At 38.3% G+C, this 20,569-nt stretch overlaps 1 protein-coding gene across 23 annotated transcripts in view; it reads right to left on the reverse strand.

The window, feature by feature from the left end:
• NRXN1 (neurexin 1) overlaps positions 1-20,569 on the reverse strand; it is a 726,568-nt gene that overhangs the window by 475,543 nt on the left and 230,456 nt on the right. For all 23 annotated transcript variants that reach the window (XM_064446453.1, XM_064446475.1, XM_064446474.1 and 20 more), the window contains one exon: positions 1-53. This exon is cut by the window's left edge and continues 249 nt beyond it. In XM_064446453.1, coding sequence (XP_064302523.1) covers positions 1-53 — 53 coding nt within the window. The remainder of the gene's footprint in view (positions 54-20,569) is intronic.

Genomic DNA, 20,569 nt, shown 5'->3' on the forward strand with positions numbered 1-20,569 from the left:
ATCATAGCAGAAGTATTCTGATCCCTTGAACGTTGCAATATATTCTTCTTTTCCTGACAAACAAAAGGAGAGAAACAAATAAATCACTGACACATAATTAAATGCAACTTACATGAAATATTTTCATAGCTAATGCAACAGTATTACTGTAAGCACTGTATCAAAAAGTAATTCATTTAAAAGACTTAAAATCCATGAAGAAAAAAGATAACTAAGATTAACTGTGAACATATTTTAAACTATTTTCTTATAGAATTTTCATGGGTATGATTAAACTCAGAAAATATACTGCATCAGCAATCATGTTATTTAAGCAATCTGATCTAAAACACACATAAATATATAACATTTAGGTGAATGTGCAAACCAAAGCATTATTCCAGTCAAAACCCAGATCTTTCCGTTCTGAACTCTCACTAAACTCGTGGCATCTTTAAAAAAGTCAGTAACCTAGATAGCTCAAAGTGCTTTGGCCTAAGGTCTTGAATATACCAAAACCATAAACCACTCATTGAAGTATCTACATCACTGTAACCTGCACATAATACCAAGCTGGAGAACAAGTTAAAATGCATCAGTAAACAAACAGCGTTTTTTTGGAGATGTAATTTTACACTAGTCAGTATGTGCCATACAGATTATTTTCTTAGTTTATCCTGAAGGTGACTAAGAAACACAAACAGCAGAAGTCTTCAGTCTCATCAGAAAAGAGAGTATAACACATATGGAGATTATGTTTTATCCTTAAGTCCTACAGATGAACACATACGCTGACCTTATGCTACCTATGTACAGGATTTAGAGCTATATGAAGTCAGGATTTATTTGTTTAGCTAATAAGTGATAGTAAGATTTCAATGGAAAACTGTACATGTTGGTGCAGTGCAAGGATGAAGGTATGAAAACCTGAGGATGTAAAATTTCATCATTCTTGGGAATAAATTCAGTCTCCAGAACACAGCTGTATACTTTAGTCTGATAGCATCAGCACAAAACCCAAACACATGTATAAATATATATATATGAGAAATAACAGTGTGAATTTAAAACAGACCCGTGAATGACAGAGTGCGCAAGCAGCAGGTGTATGAGAGCAAATTTTTTTTTTAAAGTCCCCAGGCATATCTGTCTTCTGTTGTTCCATGTCATCTGCTTATGACACCCTGCAGTAGACTACACATTAACACTGATGCTAGATATCTGCAACACTCTCTTTAGGTAGTAGAGCATAGTAAGTTCAGATAGCACTGCAAAGTAACTTCAGATAGGACTCCAGCCAGCAACGGCATTTTGGCTTAACTTTGTAATAAGTTAATTAAATAATAAGTGTAATTAAAGCTTTGTAATAAGAATATTAAAAATTACTGGTCTGTATTTATTTTGAAGAGCCATCTCACAGATTCGATGCAGAATCCTCTGGATTTTTTATTTTTGTGGCAGCAGCCAAATCATACTAGGCCATTATACAAAAAAAAACCCACAAAATGACCATTTATCTAATACGGTTTGTATACAGCCCAAAGCAGGCCTCAGCAGTATCTTCCCCCAAATAAAAGAAATAGGAGTTTGAGAAGCTTGTAACAGGAAATCCACAGGTAGATTTCCCAGCCTAAGCCTATTTTGTAAGCAAACACATTAAAAAAATATTAAAAATCAGCTCTCTGAGCACCCTTAAGGATGCTTTTCCCTGCTATCTGTTGATAACGTCTCTCACAAAATACAAAACCAAACAAAAAATCCCAGTCTCCAGTTTCAGATTAAGCAATATTCTATTACAAGAAGCAGCTCAACACACACAGCTCACAGACTACTTCCTGTATTGGCCATCCATTATACACATTAAATATGCAGTAGAAGTTAGATATCATCATAATATGCTACCCCCAAACCAGACTTCTGTAAGCTCTAGGGCTGTAACATCTAGGTAGCTGGTACCTCCATGGACAAACCCAGCCACCTTTCTGGGGAGGAACTCATAGATAGTCAGGCTTAGAAGTACAAGTCGTTGCATGGTAAGAAAAGCTCCAACATAACTGTTGTCTCACCCTCCCAGTTCCAGGAGAACAAGAGTCTTTAGACTGACTTTTTTTTTTAACATGAGATTCCATTCCGGACAAAAAATTACATTAGTTCTGACTAATGCTTTCTATGGAAACAAAAGCAGTTAAAAGTAAGTCTGATATTTTATCACTAGTCCAGCATAAATTTTTGACACTTAGGACAAATTTTACCTCACTGACATATGAGCTAGGTTCCACGTGCTTGACTGAGGCCAAAAATTAGCCTTTTTAATATCTCCAAAAGTCCTTATTTTTTTACCTTTTATATTATCAATAGAGAAGCAAGAAAACACCTATTTATCCTGCTTATAACCCTTCCTAGTGTATCAGGAACAGCCGGTCAAGAGACACTGCAGCCTGCGTTAAGGACACACAGGAATTGCTGTACCCATTCTCAACATCTTAAACCTTCCAAATCAATCCTACATGCAGAACACCACCACTCTGATAGCAACATATTCTGGACCCTGAGATGTTTCTGTAGAAGAAAAAAACCTCGGCTCATTCTGCATAAAGAATTTACAAACAAAGCATTTTCTGGGGGTTCAATGCACTAAACAGCAGACGGAATGAATACCATGCACCTCATGGAATGAATATTTAATAAAAACATAAAATACTCAAGAGCAAATTTATTTCATATGGATGCTTACTGCAAAGGCATAATAAAATAGTATGAATAACTCCAAAGGACAGACGATAAAACTTAAATGCAGCAACTTGGTATGTGTAGTTTTGTCCCATGTATTTAATGACTAACAGAAAAAGCTGAAGGACATAAATGAATCAACATTCAAAATAATTATATATACATATTCTGCACTGTAAAGCCAGATCATTCACACAGACATGAAAATGCATGGGAGTGTAAATGCATGCCAGGCACATATTTTTTCAAATTATTCCTAAAGAAGGACCTGAAGAAGCAAGCAAGAGTATTTATTCAAGTAAAATTATAACCTCAGACTGTAAACAGAGCTACAATTTAACTAGACTTTTAAAAGCCTTTAAGGATGTGATGGATTGACCTTGGCCAGCTGCCAGATGCCCATCCAGCCACTCTCTCTTTCCCTCTCCTCAACAAGACAGGGGAAGAAAGATGAGAAAGCTCATGGGTCAAGATACAAACAGAAAAGTCTCTTACCAACTACAGGCAAAACAGAGTCAATTTGGGGAAAACTAATTTATTGCAATTAGAATCATAGATTCATAGAATTAATAAGGTCTAGGACCATCAAGTCCAACCACCAACCCAACACCACCATGCCTCCTAAACCATGTCCCAAAGTGCCACATCTAAACATTTTTTTAACACCTCCAGGAATGGTGACTCTACCACCTCTCTGTGCAGCCTATTCCAGTGCTTGACAACCCTTTAAGTGAATAATTTTTTCCTAATACCCAATCTAAAACTCTCCTGGTACAACTTGAGGCTGTTTCTTCTTGTTCTATGGCTTGTTACTTGGAAGAAGACACCAACACCCACCTTACCACAACCTCCTTTCAAGTAGCTGCAGAGAGCAATAAGGTCTCCCCTCAGCCTCCTCTTCTCCAGGCTAAACAACCCCAGTTGTCTCAACCTTTCCTCATCAGACTTGTGCTCCAGACTATTCACCAGCTTCATTGCCCTTCTCTGGACATGCTCCAGCAACACAATGTCCTTCTTGTAGCGAGGGACCCAAAACTGAATAATACTCGAAGCGCAACCTCACCAGTGCTGAGTACAGGGGGACTATCACTTCCCTGCTCCTGCTGGCCACACTACTCGCGATACAAACCAGGATGCTTTTGGTCTTCTTGAGCCAACTGCTGGCTCATATTCAGCCAGCTGTTGACCAGTACCCCCAGGTCCTCCGCCAGGCAGCTTTCCAGCCACTCTTCCCCAAGCCTGTAGCGTTGCAAGGGGTTGTTGTGACCCAAGTGCAGGACTTGGCACTTGCATTGATAAATCTCATACAGTTGACCTTGGCCCATCGATCCAGCCTGTCCAGATCCCTCTGCAAAGCCTTCCTACCCTTGAGCAGATCAACACTCCTGCCCAGTTTAGCGTCATCTGCAGACTTACTGAGGGTGCACTCAATCCTCTCACCTAGATTGTTGAAAAAGTTATTAAATAAGACTGGTCCCAAAACTGAGCCCTGGGGAACACCAAATAGTTTTGGATGGTGGGAAACCAAACTTAAAACACCTTTCTGCTCCCATCTCTTCCCCAGGCTCAACTTCATTCCTGTCACTCCTCCGTTTCCAACTCCTCTACCTCTCCCCACCCTGCGCTGAGCAGCACAAGGAGATGGCAGCTGCAGTCAGTCCATAACAGCTCTTCCCTGCTGCTCCTTGCACCTCACACTTTTCCCCTGCTCCAGCAAGGGTCCTTCCCATGGCTGCACTCCTTCAGTGTGAGCCTGGCTCCTGTGCGGGCTCTCCCATAGACCACAGATCCTCCAGAAAATCTCCACCTCCTCCAGTGTGGGGTCCTTCATGGGCTGCAGTATGGAAACCTGCTCCATCATGGTCTCCCCTCTACAAGTTGCATAGGAATCTCTGCTACGGCACCTGCAGCACCTCCTCTCCCTCCCACCTTAGTGTTCACAGGGCTGCTTCTCACATTTTTTCCTCACTCCCATGCAGTGTTTTACCCTTTCTTACACATGCTTTCTCAGAGGCGCCCCACCCATGGCCAGGGGACTAAGCTGTGCCCTGTGGTCAGTATGCTGGAGCTGGCCATGTCCAGCATGGGGCAGCCCTGACCTCTCTTCACAGACGGCACACCTGCAGCCCCCCTGCTCTCAACACCTTACCACAGACACCCAATATAAAGGCTAATGTTTCTGTACCTATCACTCCATATCTGTAAGCATTCAATGCAAAAAAAACCTTTTTATTTAATTGCATTTTTCATTCTGGAGGTCATCTCAAGGCATGTAGAAGAAAAAGTTACCAGAAGTAGCCAATATGGATTCACCAAGGGAAGATCACGCCTGACCAACCTGATTACCTTCTATGATGGCATGAATGGCTGCGTAGATGAAGCAGTGGATAGTATTTACCTCAACTTCAGCAAGGCTTTTGACACTGTCTTCTATAACATCCTCATAGACAAGCTTAGGAAGTGTGGGTTAGACAAGAGAACAGTGGGGTGGATTGAGAACCGGCTGAATGGCAGAACTCAGAGGGTCATGGTCAACGGGGCAGAGTCTGGTTGGAGGCCTGTAACTAGTGGTGTTCCCCAGGGGTCTGTACTGGGTCCTGTCCTATGCAACATATGACCTGGACGAAGGGACAGACTATATCCTCAGCAAGTTTGCTGACAAGACAAAACTGGGAGGAGTGGCTGATACACCAGAAGGCTGTGCTGCCATCCAAAAAGGCCTGGACAGGCTGGAGAAATGGGCTGAGGGGAACCTCATGAAATTCAACAAAAGCAAGTATAGGGTCCTGCACCTGGGGAGGAACAACCCCATGCACCAGTACAGGCTGGGGGTTGACCTGCTGGAAAGCAGCTCTGCTGAGAAGGACCTGGGAGTGCTGGTGGACAAAAAGGTGACCCTGAGCCAGCAATGTGCCCTTGTGGCCATGAAGGCCAAGGGTAACCTGGGGTGCATCAAAAAGAGTGTGGCCAGCAGGTCGAGAGAGGTTATCTTCTCCCTCTACTCTGCCCTAATGAGACCACATTTGGAGTACTGTGTCCAGTTTTGGACACGTCCCCAGTTTAAGACGGACACAGAACTGCTTAAGCAAGTCCAGCGGAGAGCTACCAAGATGATCAGGGGACAGGAGCATCTCCCTTATGAGGAAAGGCTGAGAGACCTGGGTTTGTTTAGCCTGGAGAAGACTGAGGGGGAATCTTATCAGTGCTTGTAAATATTTACAGGGTGGGTGTCAAGAGGATGGGGGTGGACTCTTTTCAGTGGCGCCTAGTGAGAGGACAAGGGACAATGGGCACAATCTGGAACACAGGAAGTTCCACCTAAATATGAGGAAAAACTTTACTGTGAGGGTGACAGCGAACTGGAACAGGCTGCCCAGAGAGGTTGTGGAGTCTCCTTCCCTGGAGACATTCAAAACCCGCCTGGATGCAGTCCTGTTCACCCTGCTCTAGCTGTACCTGCTCAAGAAGGGGGAATGAATGAGATGGTCTCCAGAGATCCCTTCCAACCCCTACCAGCTTGTGATTCTGTGATTTGCTTTTTTGCATTGTAGGATTGAGTTTCACATATTCAGCTTCAGAATTATTTGCAATAGTATGATACAGGCCATGACTGCTTTGATATTGCACTTCAAACTGGTACCAGGACTCCATTAGGATAGGATACTAATGCAGTAAAGTGCTGACATTTATCAGGTATGTCACATCCATACTTTAGATAACTGGGAGATGTTCTGATCCAACAACAGTACACTCAGCAGAGTCAGGAGATGAACTGTCCCCTCTGTGGGACTCAAGACAACATTGCCTTCCAAACTTCTGTTTGTGCAAGTAATGGCACCCTAACTGAATGGCATAATTCCTGATGCATACCGGCTCCATTTTATCCACTTCCTTTGCCATTTAAGGTTTTAGTAGTTATGGGCCCCTAAAAGGTTGCTGGAAGGTCAGCTCACAGAGGAGGACAAGGACAGCCAGGAGCTCAGGTGTCATGTCTTGTGATTCCGGCGATCTCAAAATCTCATTTCTGAAGAGAAATCAGACTACCAATAACTCTTCCAGGCAAGCTCCAGCTGTAGGTACAGCAACAATTCCCTTTTTCTCAGAAGTACTGTGTTTTCAGTAAAACTCATTGAGATTTCTGATATAAACGGCTTTTAGGAAGCTAAGGTTGAAAATACATAAATTATTCAACAATATTTTGATATATTAGAAAATTCACTTCTGTTACCAATAGTTAAAATAACTTTGATTTTTATTCTGACAAGTTTCACTGCTAGGAGGAAAAAAAAAAGGTCTGACAGACAAAAGGTCACAGGGCTTGACTGAGCAGCTAATGAGACAGTCTGCATACTCAACTAGATAGTCGTCCATTTTCCAGTAGGTGCTGCCTGCTAAGAACTACAATACTTTTCCACAGTCATCTGACAACTGAAAATACACTGCTTGACATTACAGAAGAATTAATCCTGAAAACCACTGGTTTCAAATGACTGAAGGGAGATTAAGTGTATAGTATCTTTTCACAGGAAGTATCTCAACAAAATTAAGTATTTCCTTATAATTTGAATTTATATTCACAGCATGAGAATTCAAATAATATTTGCTATGACAATATTCTAGTTTGGCCAAACTGTGCATAATACGGAAATTATTTGAAGGGAGGGGAGGTAGCGATAAACTACTTCCACATTTCTCCAGTCTTTGGAGTAGTGCATTCCTCATGAAAAATTAAAAATGCCTCTCATGATCACTTGGACCTCAGACATCTTTGCCCTCAGTATGGCACTGACATTTGGAAAGTGACTAGATACTGCAACTGCAATGCTGCCTTGCCAGGGTAAGACAGAAGATAAAACAGCCACAGCTCTGCCACTGTATGATTTCAGCGTAGTTTAGCAAAGATTTAGAAAAATCAAGATTAGAAAACCAGGTTACAAAGCTGCACAGTGTTTTGTCACTGAAGAAGAGAGGCATTCCTAGCAGACATACAGCAGGAGCCATATACAAGTCAAACCATTTTGTCAGTTAGACACAGGACAGAAACACCATAAAGCAATACTGGTGACCATTCCTGTATCAACTCTCTCAAGGCAAGCAGATGTACTATTTCACTCTTGATATGAAAGTAGGTATTTAGAATGAATGGACTGAAAAAAATTATATAAAACATTCAAATGTTTTATATCAAAATAAAGCAGTTATAACCTATTGCTGAATTGTATACCGCAACTTTTGTTAATTTTAAAAGTGAATTAAGACAGGCTTTATTAATAAAGTTTAGTTTAGCAGTTTAATTACTGCTGGTTGTTTGTTTATTTTTTCAAATTATCACTTAATGACACTTAGAGAAACCATTAAAAATGCATGGCAGTCATTCTAGCCAGTATGAAGTGTTGCACTTCATTTAATGACTAAAATGTAATTACCTGCATAGAAAAGCACAAGATAGTATGAACACCAATAACTGAATTTAACATGTTTATTTTGAATTTTGAGTACTGTAAATTATTGAATATTACTGCAGTTACAATCCTGATTAACAGGATGTGCATAAATACAGAAAGACATAATCTATTTGTGTCACAGAAAGGATCCAGACAAGAAGCACGTTTTATTAAAACACCCACAAGTATGGAAAGGATATAATTCCTATTTTCTTACTTAAGATTTGCCACGTTTCCCAGTCAAGTCAACAATGGTTTTAATATTAACTTCTTTGAAGGTTCATTTAAGTCCTTAGGATCTGATCAAATGTCCAGAAAAAATCTGCTAAAGCCTGTGAAAGTATTTCACAATCCTACATAAGCACTATGTTAAAGCTTTACAGCATATCTAGCCTCCTCCCTGGCCTTATTAAATCATAAAATACATCTGGATGATTCCATAATAATTTGATCATGTGCCCATGCCTGATTTAAATCAAATACATACGACTGGTTTTATTAGGTAGTAACAATAATGGGACCATAGACTACAGAAATAAAATTGTCCAGAGAGGGTAAGTCAAACCTATTTATCAATAGCTGCATTGTTTCTTTACAGTAGAAGCAGCCAAAAGTCTTAAAGTTTATTAACTCAATTCCAAGGACCCATATCATGTGACAAACCAATCTATTATTATACAAACAGAATGTAGTAGAGTGCTGTCTATTTATCTGTCTTTCTACCAGAATAATTATTTTCAAAGAGAAAATAAGCTGATACTGACAATACTCTATTTCTAAGGGCCAGGTTCCTTCTGTGCAATTTTCAAAACATTAAATATGGACTGAATAAATAAATTATGCCAAACCAGAGTCTAGTATGTTCCCAGATGTACCGATTTGTGCTCCATTTCATGGCAATTTAAAATTTAAACATTTATTCATTATGGCATCATCTTATTTATAAAGTCTTTCAGAAAGTAATGCAACTGGGGAAAATGACACTGAAAGAGCACATAGACAAAACCATTAACAAAGATGACTGATAAAATAAAACAGGACAGCCTGAACTGCTACTTATTGTTGTAAACACCAAAAATTGGAAACTTTGCAGTAATAGCAAACTAATGGCTTGCCATTACGTAAAAGCAAAAATCTTCCTGCATAAGGGTATGTACCATTGAACCTAGAATGATCTCAGGATGCATCATGCACAATGCTTCTCAGCATACTGCCCCCTTATAGAAGGCCAGCCTATACCCTTCCATTAACAGATCACTCACTGGATTCATATTTTCTAAGATGAAAAACTATAGAGATTATAAAGTATTTATCTTTTTATTTTACCTGAATTTAACCTTAATTTTTTTCCCCAGTTACATAAAACAGGCTTACTGGATTGCATACTTAAACAAATCATGCAGGCACTCCAATAAGAAAACAAATGATTACTGACTGCTTAACAAATTTAAGACTTGAGCATGAAACCAAAAAAAAATATGGAATTATGGTAAAACCTAAAAAATTATTAACTCAAACAGAGTACAGATGGTCTACTTTATCAGTTAGGGTTGAAATAAAAGTAGTGTTGTTGCTATATACTATCAGTTTTCTGTTCCCATCTCAAATAATTTTTTTAATAGAAGAATCTCCCATTCTTCCCTTTTGCACTTACTTTCTTTCTTTTTAGCAGCTATCCTCCCTGCCCTCTAAAGTCCACACAGAAAATTCCAAGGGAACAATCTAGGGAGAAAATGAGATTCAAGATTCCAAATCCACAACTAGGAAGTATCCATCTGCTTCTTTCCTTTTTTTGTTTTGGTTTGTTTTTGTTCCCCAAATCCCTTCCCTATTAATATGGTGCACGCTAAAAAGCATACAGCATGCTGGAACAGATTCTGTAACAGGAACCGAAACTGCTGTTCTCAAGCATCTTATTTGTCAGCATACCCAAAAATGCATTGCTCAATCCATTGTTGTAATATTTAAGCAAACTGTGAGTAGAAAATAAGGTAAGTCTTTATTACACATAAATCAACAAATAAGGAAAGTTGCACTCCCGAGCTGTCAAAAGCAAACATCTACACTGTGAATAGAAACTTTTAGTCTGAAAAGAGCTGCTATTGTTACACAAAGATGAAGATACAGTATCACAAAAACAGCAGCTACCAGTTCCAGAAAGCATTCCAAAATAAATTTCAGTTTTAGTGGTCACATTACCTTACCTTCTTTCTCCCTTATTGGGAAGTAAGTTCATTATTAAATAATCGTGGCTCAACTCACATGAGAACAAATCATTTAAGACCATAAGCAACTTATTCTGAAGGAGTCAGGAATAATTTCTCAAAGGTTTATTATTATTATTTTAAATGATCCTTTTACAGAAAAAATGCTGTACAAATGTCTATTCATTCCAAAGATCCAGGGAGCTGATGAACCACCTCAGGACCTTCTCCAGAAGCAAACGCTGCACTAAAAAGGTGACAAGGGAATTAAGACTCTGGTTAGTTGTTCTAACCAGTTAATTTCGACTACAATAGTCTCTGTTTATGAAGTCTACTCTCAGTACAAGGTTTATCTCAAAAACAGACTACACCTGAAATCCTGGGCACCAAAGTCTGTACTGCTTGTATCCAACACACAAGCAAAGCTAATATACGTTTAAGTAAACTGAAGAGCAAAGTAAAATTCCACCTAACAAGAATTTAACAGCATAAGGATACAAAGTCACATATAATATCATGTTGCAGTAGCAGAGGAGAAACTTGGAAAAGCTAGCTCCTGTTTTATTTTACACACAATCATTAAATTATTTGCTAATTACAAGAAGTATGAACTTGTGCAACGTAAGCCTCTGATCCTTCCCCACCATCTCAGATTAGAATAAAATAATGATAGTTGCCACTCATGATAAATGACTTACAGGCAACGCTAGATAAGTGATAAATTACTCCATTTTGCTAAACAGCAATTTTAATTCATTTCTAAAATGGCTAGACCATGCAATTTCCTTACTAATTTCCAGTTCCTTTTATTTAATCACACAGAGTATGCACTTCAAAAGCAAATTTGCAATTGTGGAGGGAGAGTAAAGTGAGCGGGAGTTTTTAGGAATGATGCTGTCTTAGTGCACATTAAATATTTGTGCTAGAAGGTGAAAACAAGTGGATCTTTTTCCTACCAACAGTCGTATCATTAAAAAGTGGATCAGAAAGTCATGCAGTTTCTATCATAGTAAAAATGCCTTTCATGTAATTACTCAAAACCCCAGGTTTGACATGGTAATCTTGAGGGCATTCTTATTAAGAATAAACTGCAAAATGCCAAATATACATAACACCTCTGCATCCATGGAAAAAGAACCCAGTTTTACTCAACATTACTGTTGCCTTAAAACTCAATGACGGATTTTGGTCAGCTGTTGGAAAGCCAGATTAGCATTATACCAACAAATACATACAGGCTTCAGTTACTCCGCCAAGATAAAAACTGTGCTGAACAACTTACCAAAGGCCTTTTCCAGGCCTCAGGGTTCCCACTGACTTTGCAGCTGAACAGCAAAACACAGTTTTTCAGCTTTCAAAGGATCAGAAACACAGAGGCTTTCGATACCAGACTGCTTACAGAAAGGAGAGTTGGAAGGAAAACTGACATTATGATAGTAAAAATACTTTTTGAAATTTTTGTCTCTGTAACTATAAAACTTCTGCAAATGCAAGTTTTAAAATTAATCTGGTTTGAGTGATGACACAGGAAAGGTGAAGTTCTTTCTCGCCATCCTGGGCTGGCTCTCTTTGGCCTGCATCTTACAGGGAAGAACTGCACAAGCAAATGCAGTTGTTGCAAAAATTGAAAGCAGGCTGTGTCCTGGATTTAAGAAAAAAAAAAAAAAAAAGGTCCTATTTCTGGTCTGCTCCTTGGACAAAGCAATACCAACTTATTCCTCACTAAAAGTTTTCCAGAAGACTTGCATTCTTTTTTCATTATCATAAGTAAAAATGTGAATTAAGAGAGGAAGAAATACTTAAGATTGCCCTGACTTGGTATTATATTTAACATACATTTCAAATGAGAGAATAAAGAAGAAAATAGTCCTAACCTAACGGATTATATGAATTTATCATAAAATGTAAAGTTAACTAGTTAAATGATATGATAAAGAACATTTCCAATGCTAAAAAAAAAATTCCAAAATGTCAACTGAACACCTCGCTTATGGCACCACACAGCACTACAGAATTAGAGCAGCATGTCCTGGGGTCTGGATGCAGTAAATACCAACAAACAATTTTCTGGTCTTAATTAACTCCTGTTAAAAGAAGCCCAGCGTAACAATAGGTTTTCCAGAGATGCAGAGGGAAGGCAGCTGCAATGGTATTATGTGCAAAATGTGCCAGTTTTGCACTCATATCAGAGAGGTTTTACAGGACTATGTAGCATTTGTCACAGTTCCACAGCAATTATTTCAAAAAAGAAAACCAAAACAAGCACCTTCTAGAGGGTATTATACACAACTGTCGCTTTTTTTCAATTTGTTCCTAAGATTGCATCATTGAAGGAACGTCTACATATGAACATTGGGAAAAAGTCTTTTGAAGACTCGCAGAGATCCAGCAGGTGTTTGGAGGAAGGTATTTACAACTCTTAGTCTTCCTATAAGCATGGGAAATTAAATATGGAAACAAAAATTTTTACTACATTTTCCAGCCTGCTGAGGATACTATCACCTAATAAAGAGAGTTTCTCTCACATTTAAAACAAAGGAATATGTTTTCAAGTTACTGAGTATATGATGAATATATTCTAGGAAAGAATCCTACAGCAACAAAGGAGACCTGAGAAGCTGAAGTCTTAACTTAAGCAATCTACTGTTTAAAATAATGAGCAGAGACATGTGCTAATGGCCTATTGCTACCTGCTAGAAATTTTTGATCTAAACAAACAATTCCTGACATACAATACCGTCTCTTTAAAGAAAGATAAAGGAACCATTATGTTAGCTAAAAACACTAAATTCTTTTTTTTTTTTTTCAGATTAAGTTCTGGATATATAGGAACTTCCAAACTTTACAAAGACAGACAGACCATTAGCCAAAAATACTATTTGAGCTTCATCATCTTAATTCACTGTCATATAGCTAACAATTCAGCAAAACCTGTATTTTTTTAAATAAGGCCGCCTATGCGAAGCAGCAACAGGAGCAATATGCCTTCTTCTGGAGTATTTGGTATTTATTTTTGTACCTCATTCTCAGGGTTGCCTTCAGCCCCCTTCAGTAACTACATCAAAAGTGTCCAAATGAGCTACAGGATCAGAAAGATTTTTCATTTCTCTTTCCACATATGCAGACTTCACCTGTGAATACTTACAGATTTTTTTCTATATCCTGTCCAACGGATAATCAAGAAAGGACTCCAAAATATCTCTATATGCTGCTTCCCTTATTTTTCAGGCCGTATAAGACAACTATTTACACTAAAGCAATGAGATCTTTAACAACTGTCTGTAGTAGCATCTTTGAAATCTGCAATGATTTTGCAAGTTAAAAAAGCTTGTCATTGTAAAGTAGCAGTTGAAAATGGATTTAGATTGGACACCAAATCTTGGAATAAGGTCTGCTTGTGAAAGAATACACTGTTTTGTTTTTCCTTTTTTCATTACTAAAAACCAAAGTAAAGGTTATAAATAACTTGGAAAATTTAAAGAAACTTTTTTCTTCTGAAGGAGGGCAAAGGTAGAAGACACTCTCATTCAGTGAGCAAGAGTATTTCTATTTTAAATTAGCTTTTTTTAACACTGGTATTGAATTCTAATCTTAATAAACTTAAAAATTCAGATTACCTTCTTCCAAATGTTAAATTGGCTAACCATCACTACATGGAGTACTGAAAATTGTTTTTAATTTCCCTTTATGAATGTAATTGGCAGACAAAACTAAGGACAACACACAAACGTTTAAGTGATGAGCACACTTAAATCAAGAAGGGTTTGATTTGGGGTAAGAACAGACAACATTCTTATCTGGAAAGAAACAACTTTGTGTCTAGATTGAAAAAAAAAACATAGAAAGTGTGTATTTTAGAATGGAGGCAAATAAAATATTATTAACTCTTTGTATAACAATAGTGACTCCTCTCAAGGTCATGGCCATAAAGACAGCTGAACAGTCTGTATTTTTCAGAGAATAACACCCATAGGTACTTACAGAGGACTGCAACCACCTGCCTATGTATTGTAAGAAACAATCAAGGGCAAATCCAGAGCACTTGTACATAATCATGAAATTATTATTTCAAAATGCACATAAAACACTCAAATGGTTTCCCAACATACATAAAACCTTGATGGTTATGATAGTGCTGTTATAATATAACCTTAAGACTGTGATATACCTCCCTAGAAACACTTGGATCTATTACATACATTTCTCTTTTCTCCTGTTGTTTCAATGGTGCCCTCCACTTCCCTCTGCCCCTCTTATTTTTTCTCATTCAGAGACCATTTTTACTGCACTGTAATTCCTGCTGAGAGGCAAAGGTAGGCTAAGCTGTGTGCTGCTCAGTGCTCTCACTAATCAGCAACCACTGCAAATGCCCAATCACAGCTGAATGTCAGAATAGGCGTTAGTAACAAAAAAAGCTCTATTTCCATTCCGTGTGCACTAGCCAGATACAAAAAAAAAAAAAAAATAGAAGTGAGGACATGTTAAGAATATGGTTAAAAGGCCAACCAAATTCAAAGTAGCTTAATATGTTTTATCTGGGAAAAGATTCTAAACCCTAATGAAATCTACATTAGTTTGAGAGATGATATTATATACTGATGTACTGTAGCTATTTATTTTTTCCTGTCTGGCATGGTAGGATTGGTTTTCCTGGATTCTACTGCTAGCACACCCCCAGTGAGCTGAGTGGTTAGTGCATTGATGTTATTGTTTGTTCTTGAATTAACATTCACTTCCCATTACAATAAACAAAAAATACAATTATTTTTGTAATAGTGTGATAGGATACAACTGTTTTTCATAATCCTTCCCCTCCCTACATTCAACCAAAATTTAGGTTATGATATTTCAGAACACGGGAGTTATTCAATAAAGAGCTCTATAGATGTAACGACAGGCCTATATCTGGAGAATGTAACACCAGGTTTTTGTGTAAATAACAAGCACAGATATTCAGATGGTAGTTTCACGTGTGGCAGTCTCAAAATCCTGGTTTACCCAATTGCAAACATAAAAGTAAGCAACCAATTTTTTTGCTAATGAACACTGAAAATTATCAATGTAATTTACATTAAGTTATAAGGGAATAGCAGCAGTTACCTAACAATCAGTGATTTTTAGGAAAACAGCATTACTGAAACAAACGCGCTACTCTGTTTCAGAGCTCAGTCATTGTTGCTGCAAAGCCAGTTTGTGAAATAAGCCTGCTTAAGGAGGTCCTAATTCTGTGGTGTGAAACAGCTTCTTAAACATATAGTAAGGGATCGGAGCAATATTAAAGCCCTTAAACCTATTCTCCCATACCTTAAAGGAGACAATTCAAGGAAACCTGGTGGACAGATTAACAATTTTCACGTAACAGCTGTAAATTTTCCTACATTAAACAGAAGACAATTCTTTCTCTCACTTCCTCGTCTTTAGAATACACACTTGACAACATGTACTCTTTAACAGAGTTTAATTATGTTCTAACATACTACCAGTAAGCTATATCACAATAAGGATTTCAAGACCTACTCTTGATACCAACTTTTTCTTAATGAGTCTTTTTAAAAGTGATAAATAGGTTTCTTGGCCTGATCATATTTTGTAAATTGTATTTAACAAAGTCCACTGTTTCATTTTCAGCTATGACTATATAAAAAAGGTATGTTTAAAATTATCTTAAGGGACCATTTTAGGCATGTATTGTAAAAATATAGACTTCTATCACAGTCTCATTATCAAATCTAAGAAAATCCAAGAAAACTTCTGCAAGTGCAAAATAATCAGTATTATATGTGTTATGCATTTAGTTTTCTGAAAACTGACTAGATCTTTTCCATGAATTCACTATTGCCTACTGATCTTTATTTTTTCAGGAGTCATAAGTCTTTGAAACTGCTTGATAAGGAGGCCTCCCTACTGAGATTACCAATAGTCTTTTTATATAAACCTGCAGTAACACTGTAAAAGCAAAAGAAGATTAGCAGAGTATAAAAATAATTGGACTCTAGAGCTGTATTGACATTTTAGAGGAAAGATCTGCTGTCATGTCTGGGACAAGTTATCTGCTGGTAAATTCTACTGAAGACAGCACATCCACCCCAATGATACTTTATCCAGTTCTTTATGCAATAAATATACCTGACAAGGTGAGAGACTATCAGTGTCAGATAATTTAACATATTTGCATCATTACATGCATCTGACATAAAACTTAAGACCTCATTTCTTCAGGTGACGGAAAAGGTAGAAAAAAAAGATACAGATAGAAAGAATCACAGAATGGTAGGGGTTGGAAGGGATCTCTGGAGACCATCTCATTCATTCCCCCTTCTTGAGCAGGTACAGCTAGAGCAGGGTGAACAGGACTGCATCCAGGCGGGTTTTGAATGTCTCCAGGGAAGGAGACTCCACAACCTCTCTGGGCAGCCTGTTCCAGTTCGCTGTCACCCTCACAGTAAAGTTTTTCCTCATATTTAGGTGGAACTTCCTGTGTTCCAGATTGTGCCCATTGTCCCTTGTCCTCTCACTAGGCGCCACTGAAAAGAGTCCACCCCCATCCTCTTGACACCCACCCTGTAAATATTTACAAGCACTGATAAGATTCCCCCTCAGTCTTCTCCAGGCTAAACAAACCCAGGTCTCTCAGCCTTTCCTCATAAGGGAGATGCTCCTGTCCCCTGATCATCTTGGTAGCTCTCCGCTGGACTTGCTTAAGCAGTTCTGTGTCCGTCTTAAACTGGGGACGTGTCCAAAACTGGACACAGTACTCCAAATGTGGTCTCATTAGGGCAGAGTAGAGGGAGAAGATAACCTCTCTCGACCTGCTGGCCACACTCTTTTTGATGCACCCCAGGTTACCCTTGGCCTTCATGGCCACAAGGGCACATTGCTGGCTCAGGGTCACCTTTTTGTCCACCAGCACTCCCAGGTCCTTCTCAGCAGAGCTGCTTTCCAGCAGGTCAACCCCCAGCCTGTACTGGTGCATGGGGTTGTTCCTCCCCAGGTGCAGGACCTTACACAGAATGACACTGTCAGAAATATTGACTCGTCTTAGAAACATTAGATATTAACAGGTAATTTAACTTCTTAAAGAACTTGTCTAAAATAATGGCCCAACATATTTAAATATTTATTATTGCTGCACAGGAGCCTAGTAATATTTATAGCCTTATGCCCTATGGATATGAAGAAAAAAAAAAACAAGAACAAAGTAATCATCCAAGGAACACTTACATTAAAAAAACCCCAACTGAAAAATATAATTTACCTTTTTCTTACAAAGGATAATCAAAGGAGAGAAGGCGAGATACGCTACTGACAGACATAGTACATAGCTTTCAGATTTGACTAGTATTCTTCTTTCAATAATCTAATCTGCATGCAGGCTCTAAAGTTTCTCTGCATATCAAGGCACAAGATTGGGTTCGCCACAGCTGCTGGTACTCCACTGAGCTATTTCCCAGAGCGGGAAGGGGACAGAGCAATGAGCAATGGATTCTGTATCCTTGGCACCAAACGTTTCAGAAACTGACATCTATTCTTTACAAGTTTCCATCTCTTAAGCAATGACAGAATAAAAAAAAAAAAGGCGGTACTGAAGCCTGTGTCAACAGTAGCAGGAGCCACAGGCTGGTTCCTCCTGCGCAGCTTGAACACGACTGCTGGTCCCACTCAAAACTACACAGGAATCAGGAGCAAGGAGTATAACTGGATTGACTATTCAAACACAAAAAACTCCAGTGCAGGAAAAATTCTGTGCAAACTCTAAGTATAATAAACACCTTCCATTCCCTCAGAGGAAATAAGACAATTCTTTGTTCTTCCCTATAGCGTAAAATAAATGAAAATTTGCTTCAAATCGTAATTTGAACAAAAATGCTCTTTCTAGCCACCTCCACGTTTTCCCTCTCCACCCATGCCTCATGGGTCCCCTGTAATTGTCACTCAGCTGTTTAGACATCCCGCCCCAGAGGCCGCCTAGGTCTTATATTCACTATATTAGGAAAATTCCGTGGTGCAGTAGCAAGAGTGACAGGACCACTATACATTCAGAAAGTGTTTGCACTCTGAGTTCTGCAAGCTAGTAACCCAAACCTTCTTCCAGAATGAGGTCTTTTCTTTGGATTACTGAATATGGTTTTGCTTTTCTAAAGTCTTTCTTCATTTTATAGCACCCTGAGAAAATGAGTAAAGCCCATTATGTACAATACATAAGACATTTGATTCTGAGCACATGTCACCAGACTTCTAAAGCCATTCAAATTAATTAAAATTAAAGAGCTCTTCAGAACACACTCCAGCATTCATCACTGAAGCATCAGGTCGGTTATGTTAATGAAATTATTTAAGCCCTTCTGAACTTCCAGGGAAGAAAAGGAATTATTGCATCTGCCAATCAAGAAAACATTCTGTAGTTGTTATCTATATTTCTCCCCAAGGCTCCAACTCCCTACAGATTCACTAAGAGTATTGATTGCAGTCCCTATAGCATTCAGTTTTGGTACTAATAGGAAGCTGTGTTTAAAGTGTATTAGAATCTCACCCCTCAGTATATTGTTGAAGTAATACTGTAACTCAGTATTCAAATGAACAGTAGTTCAATTGTAAATGGTTAAAAAAAAAACAAACAAACAACCCCAGAAGATATGTACTTCATTAAAATTCTGCTTAATTATCATTAAACAGGAAATCTGCAGGCTAGCTGTCCACTCTTTCTTAATGCTCTTCTATTTCTGTTCTTTTTCATTGGATTCCTAAATTGAAATATTGATGTAAAACACAATTTAACTCCAGGAAGTTTTTATTATTATTCAAAGTTTATTTGTTTGTACATTAGTCTGGGGCTATGGAGACAATATGCATATTGAAGTATTTCTATTTCATAACTGAAAGCAGGCAATGAACACCAATCTGCTAGCCACAAAATTACAACTCTCTGATGTATCCAAAGGCAGCTCATGCAGCTCTTGTTTTGTCTTGCTACGTCCCTCTCAGTTATTTCCCTTCTTGCCTAAATCAGAGTTAATAAGCAGCTTTTCCACGTTGCCATCCAAGAAACACAGACTGATTGATTTACGCAACTTTAGTCTCCCCATGTTTATTTTTTTTTTAATTTTATCATCTCCCACTTTTTGAGCCTGTTTGTACAGCCCCAAGCACAGCTGAACAGCCTGCACTGGCTCCTCTGAATACTATAATACAGAGACATTTTCTTCACTCATTCTGTTGGTATTTTTGTTAAATGGATTCCTCCCTTAGCAAATGACCCATTAAATGACTAAATCTATTTACCCCTGCAATAGCAAAGAACTGTTTCAGAAAAAAGAAAATCTACTGATAGAGATTCTATTGAAATTCAGGAATTTACCCTGGATTTCCAATGTGGTTTCAACAGAAGCAGGATCCTGACCCATTTCTGATGATACAATAATCAGCATCTAGGTATTTTTCCCTGGCAAGTAAGTAGCACTAGGACAAGATAATTTTGAACATTCCTTGGCTTCACTCAAAACTCATAAAAGGACATTAAATCATCGTCATAACATCATCAATTTTTAAGTCTGGCATTATGTTTGGGAAAGCACACTTTCATTCCCTTACAAAACTAGTAGAGTGTTAAAGTACCACCCCCTAGAGCAGAGTAACTTTCACCTGACCTACTAGATCCTGTGCTTACTCATTCCAGTCCAGTGCTTTGGATGTTTTTCCTATAGTCACAGCTGACCAGAGACAATGAAGTATGAACCAAACAAACTCAAATCCCTAAGTGGGCAGATGCAGGATAATTCTGTATTTTGGCTCCTATACACCTACTGCTTTCTCTCACTAAATGAGCTGTAACTTGAGTAGTGACCCAGTTCTGCTCTACCTTTTATTGTTAGAACAAAACCAATTATAAACAGCTCCCAACAAAGCTAAATCTTTTCACGTTTTTCTTAAAACACTCTGCTCATTTCTGATACACTTAAATCTAATTCAGTCTCTGTAGACCTCCTAATGCCTTGAATGTACACAGATGAATGCAGAAAGATTAAACATTTTCTTACTGTGACCTACAACAATGTGCTGAAACTTTAATTATTATGTTAATTCAAGCATTGGGCCCGGTGGATTTATTATATCCCAGAAGCTAATACAATCTACTCTGAATGAGATGTGGGCATTAGCTGCATCTAAGTATTTTGTCTACAAATATTTAGGCAGTATAACTAACAGCTATGTACT

Source organism: Phalacrocorax carbo, chromosome 3 (genome assembly GCF_963921805.1).
Source record: "Phalacrocorax carbo chromosome 3, bPhaCar2.1, whole genome shotgun sequence".
In the NCBI taxonomy this organism is placed as follows: Eukaryota; Metazoa; Chordata; class Aves; order Suliformes; family Phalacrocoracidae; genus Phalacrocorax; species Phalacrocorax carbo.